Below are 14,443 nucleotides of genomic sequence, written 5' to 3'. Positions count from 1 at the left end.
TATTAGGAAGGCTACAAAAAAGAAAAAAGAAAGAAAATTTCCTTTTTATCTTCTACGAGTTAAGCACCTGCCTTAACTGAATGCATATTGGGAAACATCCTGGGTCAAAGAGATACTCTTGAATTAGAAGACGAGGCTTTACAAATCAAAAACTCAAAGGAGCCGAAACCGGTTTGGCTCAGTGGATAGAGCGTCGGCTTGCGGACTGAAAGGTCCCAAGTTCGATTCCGGTCAAGGGCATGTACCTGGGTTGCGGACACATCCCCAGTGGGAGATGTGCAGGAGGCAGCTGATTGATGTTTCTCTCTCATCGATGTTTCTAACTCTCTATCCCTCTCCCTTCCTCTCTGTAAGAAATCAATAAAATATTAAAAAAAACAAAAAACTCAAAGGAATCATGCAACCTTCTTCCTACTGGGATACCACTGTGTCACCAATTCCATCTTTCCAGAATACCTTTCAAGACACTTAAAAAAGATCAAACTGATGATAAATATACATGAAATGAAAGGCACAAAGTGCAACTTGACACTATGACTGGTAATGTCTGTGCTATGTGAAAGCACCTTTAAAAAGAGCCTATGTGGCAAGAGATGTGTCTAAAGATTCAAAATGAATCACCAGTATTGGATAACAATATAATTCTCAACTCAGAAGCTGCCTCAAGATTAGGTGTATCTTCAGTTAATGTAACAGGAAGGGTGGGGTGGGAACCAGGTAGAGGGGAGCTATGGGGGGGAAAAAAGAGGAACATCTGTAATAATCTGAACAATAAAGATTTTTTTTAAAAAAAGGCAATGGATTTTATCTTATTAATTGCATCCACTCACAAATAGACCTCAGGTCACCAGATGTGTAGACACAATGAGATTTTTTGTTGTTTATAGTCTTTAATTGAAATGATAAAGGAAATAGATCTATTTAAAAACAAAACCAAATAGCTATTTCGGTCTAGATTAAGAGGTGGCACCAGGTGTGGGATTCACATTTTGAGTGGCCACCTGTGGTGCAAGTTCGATGATCCGGGGTTTGTCTATGATTCTGGCTGTACGGTTGCCCTTCTCTACAATCCCAATAATCCATGCTTGGTGACCTCCACCATATTTGGGAGACTTTATCTCTGCACAGAACCGAGCTGCTTGCTCACATGGTAAACAGATTAGAAGCCCTCCTGATGTCTCCAGGCAGGTCCCATGCATGAGGCCAAACATGTTTCCCCAGGCCTTGCTCACAGCAGCCATCTTGGCCAGGACAGGGAGGTTGTGAATCACAAAGGACGCCTCGTTTCTCTGCTGTTTAGCTAGGTTCTGTGCATGGCCCAGAATTCCAAAGCCAGTGATATCAGTGGCAGCGCGGCACTGAATGTGTGCATGAGTCCAGTAGCTGTTCTGTTGAGCCTTGCCATATTCATCATCACCTCCTGGTATGCCAACTCCACATCTTGAGTGACCACTAGTTTAATTTTATTCCACTTTTCAAGAATATCCAACCACTGGTGCACAGCCACGGCCACTTGTGTCCCCAGGGGCTTTGTCAGAAGCAGCATGTCCCCAGGCACTGCGTTATCTGGCATGAAGAATTCATTGGGCTGGCAGACAGTTGTGGCCACTCCTCCCAAAACAATCCAGGGGTTTACCACTGTTTGTCTGCCCGTTACAGACGCTTCTGCCTCCTCTGCTGCATCTTTAAAACCCTGTATAATTAGGGGCATCACTTTATCCCTTTCCCTATCGGTCATTTTATTACTGATTCCAAGGAGCATCAGCATATTGTCACATTCTGTGACCCACATTGCATAGAGGTCACTGAGTACATTAGCACATGCTATCCTGCCCATCATATATGGGTCGACAATATGATAAATATAATCTGTGGTTTGCACCAAGGAAAGACCACTGTGCCTCAAAGGAATGACACAAGTATCCATCCCAATGCCAAGCCTTGGCATAACTGCTTCCAGAAACTGCTCATCTTCTTGGAAGTGGTTCTCTTGTAAGGATTCCAGCAATTTCTGCAGTACATCTTGGGGCACTTTGCAACCAGTGCCCTTCAGTTCAGTAAATCTTGTTAATCGGAAGCTCTTGTCCAATTCATAACTTTCCGGGTTAAAAGACTCCCATGTAGACATGGTTCTTGGGTGTACACACCTCACAGCTGGGCCCCTCTCCTCCCTCTCTTAGTTCACTGGATTCTTCAGATACACCTACCTCCAAGCCCCTAAGCCCAGGACACCAACAATGGAAGGGACATGATGAGGTGGGCGCACCGACCAGGCATTCACCATAAAACACACATCTGGGCACGGAACTCCAGAACACCTTGAATCTCAGGCTGTTGCTTTTAAAGGCCAACGGGGCCTGGGTTCTTTGTGCAGCGTGGTGGAGGAGGCAGCACGGTATCGCTGGCAGGGCCATGCCCAAATGCCCCCCAACGTGGCGACAGCGGGGAACCGCGTGTAGCCCACTGGCCGGCCCACACCCGGCCCGGGCGCCCAGGTTCAGTCGGCGCTGCGCCAGGGGACCCTCTTTTCTTTTTTTAAATATTTTTGCTTTTTCCTCCCTGGCTGCTTGAAATTCAACCATCATCATGAATGACACAGTAACTATCCGAACCAGGAAGTTCATGACCAACAGACTACTTCAGCGGAAGCAAATGGGCATTGACGTCCTTCACCCTGGGAAGGCAACAGTGCCCAAGACAGAAATTCTGGAAAAACTAGACAAAATGTATAAGACCACACCTGATGTCATCTTTGTGTTTGGATTCAGAACCCACTATGTTGGTGGCAAGACAACTGGCTTTGGCATCATTTATGGTTCCTTGGATTACACAAAGAAAAACGAACCCAAACATAGACTTGCAAGATATGGCCTATATGAGAAGACAACCTCAAGAAAACAGAACGCAAGAACAGAATGAAGAAAGTCAGGGGGACTGCAAAGGCCAATGTTGGTGCTGGCAAAAAGGAGTAAAGATTCTTCAGTGACTTTATCTGTGATGATTGTGCAGATTTTTCATAAGAGGATTAATAAACTAAATTTTTATGTGAAAAAAATGTTTTTCATTGATTTCAGAAAGGGAGAGGGAAAGAGAGATAGAAACATCAATGATGAAAATCATTGATTGGCTCCTGTACACCCTCTACTGGGGATGGAGCCCACAACCTGAGCATGTGCCCTGACCAGGAATTGAACCAACATCCTGGTTCATAGGTCGAGGCTCAAACTATTGAGCCACTCCAGCTGGGCTTCATCTTTATATTTCTAATTTCTGGGACTTGGTAAGCACAAAGAGACAGAAAGAACCTTGTTCATGGAATCCAAATACTCTGATTTGAATCTTCACTACCTACTACTTGTCTTGGAATAATTCATTTAACTTCCAAGACCCTCAGTTCCTGCCATAGTAAAGTCAAGGTAATACTGCTTTCAACTATTGTGAGGATTAAAGGAGACAATAATTTAGGGAAGTGTCTGGAATGTATGTGGTCAATTGATATGGGCTTCCTTGGTATTTACAATACTAAAATTTATGTAAATATTTTTCAATATTATTTAAATAAAGGGGTATCTATTAACCTAAGTATCCTATAACAATGTAGTTTTGCAAAGTTTATAAGATCTACTATGAGTCTACGTGACAAGTTCTTTAAGAAAATACATAGAAATTAAGTTTATGGACTTATTTAAGGAAATTAATTTGCTAGCTCCTTGGCCAGGACTTTTTACTTTGAAATATAATCAGGTGAGATTTAAAAGAAACTATTGATATATGAATTTAAGCATCCTACATGGGACATATGACAATAAATTCACATTGATACATGCAAAAACTATTCTGGCCCTGGCTGGTGTGGCTCAATTGGTTGAGTGTCATCCTGTGCACCGAAGGGCCAAAGGTTCAATTGCCAGTCAGGGCACATACCTAGGTTTTTGAGTTCAATCTCTGGTTGGGGCATGTACAAGAGGCAACTAATGGATGTTTCTCTTTCATACTGATGTACCTCTCTCTCTCTAAAATCAGTAATAATAGTAATTAAAAAAAACAAACCCAACCATACCCTCAGGTGAGGATTAAAAACCACCACCAACAAAAAACACAGATTGCTAAGGTCCCACCCACAGTTTTTTTATTCAGTAGGTCTGGGATGGGGCCTGAGAATCTGAATTTCTGACCAGTTTTCAGGTGGTTAATGTTGCTGGTCCATGAACCACACTTTGAAAATAACTGTTAGAGCATTTTTTTTATTTCCCTCCCTACTTCACCTGCCTAATTTCGCATTTAATCTTCAGTCCTTCCCTCACCATAGAACATAGTGCTCCATGGCACAGTGTACTTAACCCTATCACATAACTTATCACATGATATTGTAATGTCCTATTTATGTGTGCTTCTCTCCTACCAGACTCTTATCCCCAGCACCGAGCACTATGGATAAGTGGGGACTATTGCAAATACATTTCAAGGGGAGAATCTGGTAACATGAGAATCTTACAATTGTGCATTTCCCTTGACCCAGCAATTATATTTCTATGAATTTATTGGAAGTAATCAGGTATATGTATACATTTATGTATATGAATAGTCACCTGGTATTGTTTATACAACTGAAAGACTGTCCAACCATTTTGGGATTGGTTGAACATCTTATATCTATTAAGTGACATTACACTCATTAAAAAGGATTGTGTAATCTTTTAATCTCCCAATATAGGAGACATTACTGGGAGAACATACTAGTAATAGGATCACATTTTTCTATTAAAAGAAAATGTCACGTGTATGCATGGCAAGTCTCCAAGTTTATACAGCACTGTTAAATTATTTCTGGATGGCGAGATGGAGGCTGCGTTTAACTTTCTTTTACATACGTTTTATGTACTTTTGTACACTTTTGCAGGGAGCAGGCATTTTTTAAAAAGCAGCTTCCTTCTTAGGATCAGAAAATACAAGGAAACTATAGAATCGGGCGAGGATTCCACCCACTCGGGGGCTGAGGTAGGGTGAAGGGGCTCGGCGACCGGAAATACGCCTCGTGGGCCCTCGGGAATTCTGGGTAACGTACGGATACCACATTACCTCACGAAGAAGAAACTTACCATTTAAAAGAAAAATACCTCTTGCCTTTAACACATCTATTAATCTGAGCGCAGAAAGCCGTTTCTATCCTGAGAAGCTAGAAGGGAAGGTGAGGCGAGTGACGGTTTCTTTCTTTAAAATGAAAAAGCCTTCCTCGCTCTTCCCCGCCCCCCACTTCCCCTCAGTCTGAAGGGGCTTCGAATTCCCCTTGGGGAAGGCCGTTTCCATGGGCGACGATTCGCGGGAATGCGGTGAAAGGAGCGTCGGCAAGTCCACCGTTGTGTTCGAATGCCGCCCTGACTGAAGGAGGACGCACGCGCGCGTAAGCATACACTAACTGAAATAAAGAATATTATACAGATTCCCTAGTAGGCGCTTCAGCCTGGGAACTGAGCGAGGGGCTTAATGCCTGCCCCGGAGGAAGGAGCGGGTTAAACGTCCTCGCACCCCTAACTAGCAGGCTCTTCTCCGAGGCTTGGCCCACTGCGGGCGTGAGACGGAGGAAGAGGCGAGGCCCAGGCAGAAAGGTCGGGTCAGGGGCTGGCGGAGGAGTGGGGGCGAGAGGAGGGACCGCCTGCCCCCACAGACCCCCGCGAGAGACTTCAGTGAACAGTGAAACCTCTAAGATCATTGTTGAGGAGGTGGAGGGTCACTTAACTAACACATCTATTAAGATCTGACTAAGCTTAAGCTTGTGTTTGGAATACAGGTTGGTAACCGACGTTTGGATGACTATATGGTCTTTGGGTTTGAGGTATCAATAGGACATGTCTGTGGAAATGTTTACATGAAGTCTTTTAAGGCAATCTTTGTGAATTACCTGTAAAAAAAAAAAATGGGTCCCTGATTTGTTACTTTAGGACATTCAAAACAATTGGTAAAGTGTTATAAAATTAGTTATCTTCTCTTTGGCTAATCATATATATGATGATTAGTTTATAGCTTTGCTCTAACAGTCTACCATTTCGAGTCCCAGAGAGTGTAGAAGAATCACAAAGTTGTGGAAGAGTAAAACCTCCACGAGAGGCCTGGAAACGGGGTAAAGCTTTCAGATGAAAGATTTCCAGGTCACATGGAGAATGATGGTCAGAGGCTAGAGTCATATGTATTATTTTAAGGGCTGCCCGACATTCTATCATACTTATATATTAGGGCAGTAGAGAAGATTATGAGTTTTTTAAACAAGCCTCAGTTTAGCCCTAGCTGGATAGAGTGTCAGCCTGCGGACTGGAGGGTCCCAGGTTCCATTCTGGTTAAGGGCACATGCCGGGTTGCGGGCTCCATCCCCAGTAGGGGGCAGCCAATCAATGATTCTCTCTCATCACTGATGCTTCTCTCTCTCTCTCCCTCTCCCTTTCTCTCTGAAATCAATAAAAATATATTTTAAAAAACAACAAACCATAACATGGCTTTCTTAAAAATATGTTTTTAAAAAAACAAGCCTCAATTTAAATTCTAGTTTCCCCAAAACTAGCAGTGTGACTAGAGGTAGTTATTGATGAGCCTTGGTCATCAATAAAATGCTAAGTAATCAGGTTCCCAATACCATAATTTATGTATTACCATAATTTTAACCTGTTAGTAATACCATAATTTTAACCTTTCTCCTCTTTTCTGAACATTTAATATTGTTTCTTGTCAGAGTCTTTATGCTGGAGTCCAAGAATTGTTAGGGTCCTGATTTTAGGATCTTGGTCCACAGGCTTTAAAAAAATTTTTTAATGTTCATTTACAGTGATTAAGCCTTAGGGAATTGACTTACAAGGGCTGATTTAAAAATGCCAATTCATTAATAAACTGACCAATACCTCTATTGGTTGCTTAGAATGCATTGTTTTTAGTATTTTACTAAAAGCACACTTCCTATTTCTTCCTTTCTGTCTATTTTGCCTTTTTGTGTGTGTCTTCTTGTCTCTCTATTTTGAACACTGTATTGTTCATTCCTCTTCAGTTTGTATTGATCCTGAGTGATATAACTTTGGCCATGAAGTATTCCAGAATCCTATTGGCAGAAGTCTGTGTAGGAGGAATGACAGCTGGAGGAAAAGTCACCCAATAGGCATAGGCTCCAAGGAAGGCCTAGCAGTCCAAATAGAAAAGTCCAAGAGAATCAGCAAATATGATTCCCATCTGATGGACAGGGGTAGTATAACAGAAGGGATTTTGAGACAGACAGTTTTTTAGGTTCAGGATCAGGGCAAAAACAGTGACAAGGAGATCCATTTTTGGTGACAGAGGAAGCAGCCAGCTACTGAAAGACAATGGGGGAAAAACAAATTCATTGGGAAATATCTGCAAGATTTACAAGGCTAGGGTTTAAGGTCAGGCTATAGCCCCCGCAGGGAGCTGAATTTGAAAACCAGTAGTCAGGACTGAAGTTTAGTCTGACAGACTGGCCACATCTTGAGGGAAAGCTACTCATTTGTAAATATGCCCAGGGTTAATTGCCAGGATGGAAGAAAGGACTGTTCTCAGTCCCTCTCACTTGTGCAGAGACAGAAAGCAGCTCACCTCAAGGATCAGTTCAGGAACATGGGAAGGTTTTAGTCATAAAATATGCTGTGCACAAGGAAATGCCTCCATAATAAATATTATTTATAGTAAAATTGTATAAACTGTTTCCGAGATTTCTTGTTGAAAATCAATATCACCTGATCAGTCAGGATTCAGAAAAAAGGTGGTACCATCAAACTGGGTAATTAAGGATCTATAATGATAAAAGCATAACATACTAATTAGACCAGACAGCCGAACGACCTTCTGGATGTCCTTCTGTATGACCTTCTGTGGACAAAGCCAGGGCTCTGAGGGCTGAGGCAAGCTGCTGCGGCTGCGAGGGCCGAGCCCCTTGCACGAATTTCGTGCATCAGGCCTCTAGTAGTTTAATAAAGAGGTTATTTATGCCCTGGCTGGCCAGTGTTGTTCAGTGGTTAAAGCGTTGGTCCTCTGGTCAGGCCATGTGGCAGAGGCATCCAATCGATGTGTCTCTCTAAAAATTGATGTTTCTCTCCCTCTCCCTCCCTTCCTTCTACTCCCTATAAAAATCAATGGAAAAATATCCTTGGTGAGGATTAATAACAACAACAAAAGGGTATTTATAAAGGCAAGGTTTAGAAAAGACTAGGATGTTGTAGTACCCCATGGCTAGTAACAGCAGGGAGCTGATACCATCCCTAAGCTAGAAAGGGGAAGGAATGGTGGCTGAATCCCCTTGAAGACCTATGCTATGACAGCCCGCTGATAGGAGTGGTGATTTTAGCAGAGGGGAACCGCCAACATGGCTATGTGGCAGGGAGGGAGCCAGGGAAATAAACATCCTTTCCTCACTCTTTTACCAATTTCCTACCAGTATCAGCCCCCCTCCAGAGTCTCTGAACACAACTAGAAGTCAGAGTGTAAAGTGACACAGTCCATATAGGTCAGCCTCTCAGGGCACAGAGTGGGCTAGAGAATGAATCTGAAGGGAAAATAGATTATCTGTGGTGTGTAGGTTCTCATTAAATCTAGCCAAAGTCTCACTTTCCAGGCCTGAGTATCTTGGGTTTTTCATCCTTTTTTGCCTGTGTCATCAACATCTTGGATTTTAGGCTTACCTTTCTTTGGGGCATATGGCCCTCTATCCACTAAACTCACACCCCCTGTGGAAGAGTCAAAATGTAATCACGTCTGAGCCTCTGAGCTGTCACTTGGTTCAATCAAAGCCACAGCTGCCCCAGAAAAGGAAATCTGGTTCCTATAAGAGGGGCAAAGCCTATAGGAGCTCTTCCTACCTCCTTAAGCATGATTACCTGTAATTTAATGAAGGTATAGGCAGTCCTATAAAGCCTGTGAGGAAACAGGATTAGCTCCGGAGGCAGCCCTTCCCCAACTGGAGAAAGGGAGCACGTAGCAAACCCATCTGAAGGCTGACTGTCATTCAGCCTATTCTGCCCAACTAGGTAGAGCCTTCATTCAAATTTCCACTGGAGCATAACTATCAGAGAATAATTAAAACTGGCCAAATGGAAGGGATACTCTCCATTGGCAGCTTTCTGCTGCTTTTTTTTTAAATGATTGATTTTAAAGAGAGAGAAACATCGAATTGTTGTTCCACTTATTTATGCATTCATTTGATTGTTGTATGTGCTCTGACCAGGGATGGAACCCGCAACCTTGGCATATGCAGATGACACTAACCAACTGAACTACCCGCCCAGGCTCCACTGCTTTTTTGGAGTTCTTTAAGAGGTGGAGACTGATTCTGCTCCTTTGAGTGTAGGCTGGTTTAGTGACTCACTTCTAGCAAATAGAATAAGCAGAAGTGATGGTACACCACTTCTAAGACTGGCTAATAAAAAGCATTAGGGCTTCCTTTTTCCTCGCTCTCTTAATGCACTTGCTCTGGGGGAACCAAGCTGCCATGTTGTTGCTAGACAACAAATTTAGACTAGAATGATATATTCAGAAGAAATTATTTTATCTGTAGACCAAAAAACAGCAACACCACCCATTTCATGATGAGTATTTAATTTCTTTCCCTTTTCTGCATTAGTAAAGAAGCAAATGGGTATTTGATTTGCTAATATTAATGTATGAGTCAAGAAATTTTTTAAATGCCTTCTTCTATTTTCTCTACATATTAATAAAAATCTTTAATAGCAGTTATTATCATTTTTAAAAAGCATTAAATAATATGTCTTTACTTAGTTTATTTTAAATTATAGTTTCTCTGCTCACTCAAATATTTAGCACAGATAGCTCCATGGAGATGACAAAATGCAGTTCAAACACAAGTCAATTCCTTTCTTCTCCAGTGTGTGTGATCTGTTTCCATGGAAATTTCATGTTGACTGGGGACTGTAAAAATACTATACGCAAACATATCTCAGAAGCAAACCTTTTTGGAGAATAATCACAATTTAATTTGAGTCACCCCATTAAATTTTTTCAAATAATAGAAAAGAAGACTGTATTCTTCTTTAGCAAAGGCCATTCTGCAATTTTCCTTAGCTCAGTATATTAGTCTAATACAGTTAGAGATTATAGGGACTTTAATTTGCCTTTTGATGAGATTAAAATTAAATCTTAATGATTTGGTAAATGTATTCATTCAAAAAAGATTAAGAACTTAATATGAATGAGCAAGGTATTATTGGAAAGCTGAAAGGAATACAAAGGTGTACACCAACACAATAATGGTGTAAAATGAGATTATTACAGTAAAGTTGACAATGTGCTCTGGGAGTGCAGAGGAGCGAAGGGATATTTATGGTTGTGAAGATCAGGAAATTTTCTTGGGTGAAATGGCAATTGTACTGGACCTTTTTTTTTTTCTAAATATTTTTATTGATTTCAGAGAGGAGGGGGAAGGAGAGAGAGAAAGAAACATCTATGATGAGAGAGAATCATTGATTGGCTGACTCCTGCACTCCCCACACTGGGGATTGAGCCCGCAATCTGGGCATGTCCCTGAACTGAGAATTGAACTGTGACCTCTGGTTTATAGGTTGATGCTCAACCACTGAGGGATGCTGGCTGGGCTGTACTGGGTCTTAAACAATGAGAAAGTAAGGAGAGGATCTTCCTGGTGAGGGAAATCATCTGATAAAGAACTAAGTTGGGAAAGCAGAGGGTGTGTTTGGGGAATAATGAGAAGTCTATCTGGATGAGATGTAATGGAAACTGGGGGAGAGAAAATGATAAGGTAGGGTGTGACTAGGTTTTCTAGGGCCTTGAATGCCATGCTAATTTGAATGTTATGCTTGTTATGCTCAACAGCAATAGTGTTAGGTGATAATTATCTGGACTGCCAACAGTTGAATATTGGTAATGAGAAAGTAAGGAAAGGGAATAACTGAAAGGAGTAAGAAAGCAGCAAAGTAGTTTGAAGAACTAGTAGGCTTGAAAAATGTTATATTTGCCTGACCAGTGTGGCCCAGTGGTTGAGCATCAAGCTATGAACCAGGAGATTACAGTTCGATTCCTGGTCAGGGCACATGCCTGGGTTGCAGGCTCGGTCCGTGCAGGAGGCAGCCAATCAATGATTCTCTCTCATCATGAATGTTTCTATCTCTCTCTCCTTTTCCCTTCCTCTCTGAAAATAATAAAACTATATTTTTTTAAAAGAAAAGAAAAATGGTATATTTGAGAGATATGGTGGGTTTAAAATATGTCCACAAATTTTTGAAGTTCTTTTCTTTAAGAGGTGGAGACTGATTCTTCTCCTTTGAGTGTAGGCTGGATTTAGTGACTCGCTTCTAGCAAATAGAGTAAGTGATGGTACACCACTTCTAAGAATCTATAATAATAAAAGTGTAATATGCTAATTAGACTGGACGTCCTCCCGGACGTCCTTCTGTACTTCTGGACAAAGCTGGGGCTGTGAGGGAAGCCCGGGGCCCGGGTGCCAGAGGGAAGCCGGTGCTGGCAACCAGGGGAAGGAAGGCCTATTCTTGCACAAATTTCGTGCATTGGGCCTCTAGTAGCTAATAAAAGGCATTGGGGCTTCCTTCTTTCTTTCTTTCCTGAATCATTTGCTCTGGGGGAACCCAGCTGCGATGTTGTGAGGAAACTCAAACTTGGAAGTGGATTCTACAGCCACAAGTCAAGCTCTGAATTACATCTTTTTAAAAAATATATTTTTGGGGGAGAGACCAAGATGGCGGCAAAGGTAAACACCGCAGACTGCTGCTGCAAACAACCACTTCAAAAATACAACTAAAAGACGGAACGGACATCACCCAGAACCACAGGAAGGCTGGCTGAGGAGAGACTCTTCAACTAGAAGGAAAAATAACAGCACACCGAGGCTCAGAGGAGGCGCAGTGTGGAAAAAACTCAGGTGCGGAGGTGCGCGCGCAAAGCGGGCTGGTGGCTGAGAGCGCGGTTGTCGTTTTCGGTCAGGGGGGAGTCTCAGACTCTGAGCTCCAGATACGGGCGAATCGCTGGGGACTCGGACCCAAACGGGAGAAGCGGGAGTGTCTGGCATCAGTTGGAAGGCAGCTTTCCCTCCGAGGTTTGCAGCGGTTCCGGGGGTTCTGAGAAGCAGAGCCTCTGGGAACAGGACTGAGGGCACCATAACGGCTCCCTCCGCCCGCCCTGTTGAGCCCGCCCCGCCCAAGCCCTGCGCAGAGCCATTTGCCGGATCGCCGCAGGCAAAGGCTAGATTAGCACCTCCCCAGAGGACAGAAGTTTTCCGCGGCAGACACAGCTGATTCACACAGCCAGTCGGCCTGGTGGTCAAATCCCTCTAGTATTAACTACAACAATCAAGGCTCAACTAGAACAAGACTGCGCACAAAGACCACTAGGGGGTGCACCAAGAAAGCATAAAAAATGCGGAGACAAAAAAACATGACAGAAATGGAGGATATAGAGCTAAAAATCGCAATTTTGAGGGCTTGCAAAAATGTGCTAGAAGCTGTCAATAAACTTGAGGAGAGAGTCACGAAAACTAATGAGACCCTCGATGCTATGATAAAGAACCAACTAGAAATTAAGCATACACGGACTGAAATAAAGAATATTATACAGACACCCAATAGCAGACCAGAGGAGCGCAAGAATCAAGTCAAAGATTTGAAATGCGAAGAAGCAAAAAACACCCAACCGGAAAAGCAAAATGAAAAAAGAATCCGAAAATACGAAGATAGTGTAAGGAGCCTCTGGGACAGCTTCAAGCGTACCAACATCAGAATAATAGGGGTGCCAGAAGATGAGAGACAGCAAGATATTGAAAACCTATTTGAAGAAATAATGGCAGAAAACTTCCCCCACCTGGTGAAAGAAATGGACTTACAGGTCCAAGAAGCGCAGAGAACCCCAAACAAAAGGAATCCAAAGAGGACCACACCAAGACACATCATAATTAAAATGCCAAGAGCAAAAGACAAAGAGAGAATCTTAAAAGCAGCAAGAGAAAGAGACTCAATTACCTACAAGGGAATACCCATACGACTGTCAGCTGATTTCTCAACAGAAACTTGGCAGGCCAGAAGGGAATGGCAAGAAATATTCAAAGTGATGAATACCAAGAACCTACAACCAAGATTACTTTATCCAGCAAAGCTATCATTCAGAATTGAAGGTCAGATAAAGAGCTTCACAGATAAGGAAAAGCTAAAGGAGTTCATCACCACTAAACCAGTATTATACGAAATGCTGAAAGGTATCCTTTAAGAAGAGGAAGAAGAAAAAGGTAAAGATACAAATTGTGAACAACAAACATGCATCTATCAACAAGTGAATCTAAGAACCAAGTGAATAAATAATCTGATGTACAGAATGAACTGGTGATTATAATGAATCAGGGACATAGAAAGGGAATGGACTGACTATTCTTGGGGGGGAAAGGGGAATGGGAGATGCGGGAAGAAACTGGACAAAAATCGTGCACCTATGGATGAGGACAGTGGGTGGGGAGTGAGGGCGGAGGGTGGGGTGGGAACTGGGAGGAGGGGAGTTATGGGGGGGAAAAAAAGAGGAACAAATGTAACCTGAACAATAAAGATTTAATTAAAAAAAATTAAAAAAAATTAAAAAAAATATATTTTTATTGATTTCAAAGAAGAAGGGAGAGGGTGAGAGATAGAAACTTCAATGACAGAGAATCGTTGATTGGCTGCCTCCTGCACATCCCCTACTGGGGATCAAACTGGCAACTTGGGTATGTGCCCTGACCAGGAATTGAACCGTGACCTCCATGTTCATAGGTCAATGCTCAACCAGTGAGCCACACCGGCTGGGCTGAATGACATCTTGATTGCAGCCTTCTGGGAGACCCAGAGCCAGAACGACCATCAACTAAGCTGATCCTATATTCTACAGACACTATAAGGTAAGTTTTTGTTGTTTTAATCTGCTAAATTTTGAGGTAATTTGCTATGCGGGAATAACTAATGCAGGAGGTGTGGGAATAGGTTACTTACAAACATGTTTGGGGGTTGAGAAGAAGGAGCCAATGGAGACTGAGAGAGTGTTGATCCCACAAGAGAAGGGAAATCATGGTTAGGCCAAATTCTGGAGGAAGATTGTAGGAGAGAGGATTGTCAGAAAAGGGTAGAGAAATTATTTTTGGAAAGGAAGAGTGAGGATCAGAAAATAATTTCAGATTGGAAAGATAAAAGGTGAAATCAAGCTGGATGCCTGTGGTTTCTGCAGCAAAGGAGGTCATGTCACTATGAAGGAGTCTCTGGGATCAGAGCTCCAGGTGAGTAAGTAAAATTTGGAAGAATTGTGAGATATCACATAGAGAGTCAGGTAGAGCAAAGAACATAGTTCTCTCCAGCTGTGCTTAGCACCCTGGAGAATAAGCTGAGAAAGTAGACAGTGAAGTTTACTCAGGATTGGGGATTGATAAGGCAGATATGAAAGACCAAGTGGGCAA

The 14,443-nt window shown here is 42.5% G+C and overlaps 1 protein-coding gene and 1 pseudogene across 1 annotated transcript; one reads left to right on the top strand and one right to left on the bottom strand.

Annotated features, from left to right (window-relative positions):
• Nucleotides 1-870: 870 nt before the first annotated feature.
• LOC102258007 (selenide, water dikinase 1-like) lies at nucleotides 871-2,181 on the bottom strand. Its single transcript, XM_014532051.1, is given in 2 exon segments — nucleotides 871-1,354; nucleotides 1,357-2,181. Coding segments are annotated over 2 exon segments (1,170 nt in total). The 5' UTR covers nucleotides 2,129-2,181; the 3' UTR covers nucleotides 871-956.
• A 386-nt stretch (nucleotides 2,182-2,567) lies between these two features.
• LOC102257695 lies at nucleotides 2,568-12,623 on the top strand (annotated as a pseudogene).
• The last annotated feature ends 1,820 nt before the right edge of the window (nucleotides 12,624-14,443 follow it).

Source organism: Myotis brandtii, unplaced genomic scaffold, assembly GCF_000412655.1.
Source record: "Myotis brandtii unplaced genomic scaffold, ASM41265v1 scaffold84, whole genome shotgun sequence".
NCBI lineage: Eukaryota > Metazoa > Chordata > Mammalia > Chiroptera > Vespertilionidae > Myotis > Myotis brandtii.
The sequence above is the reverse complement of the archived record's forward strand: the minus strand, read 5'-3'. Positions and strand labels throughout refer to the sequence as shown.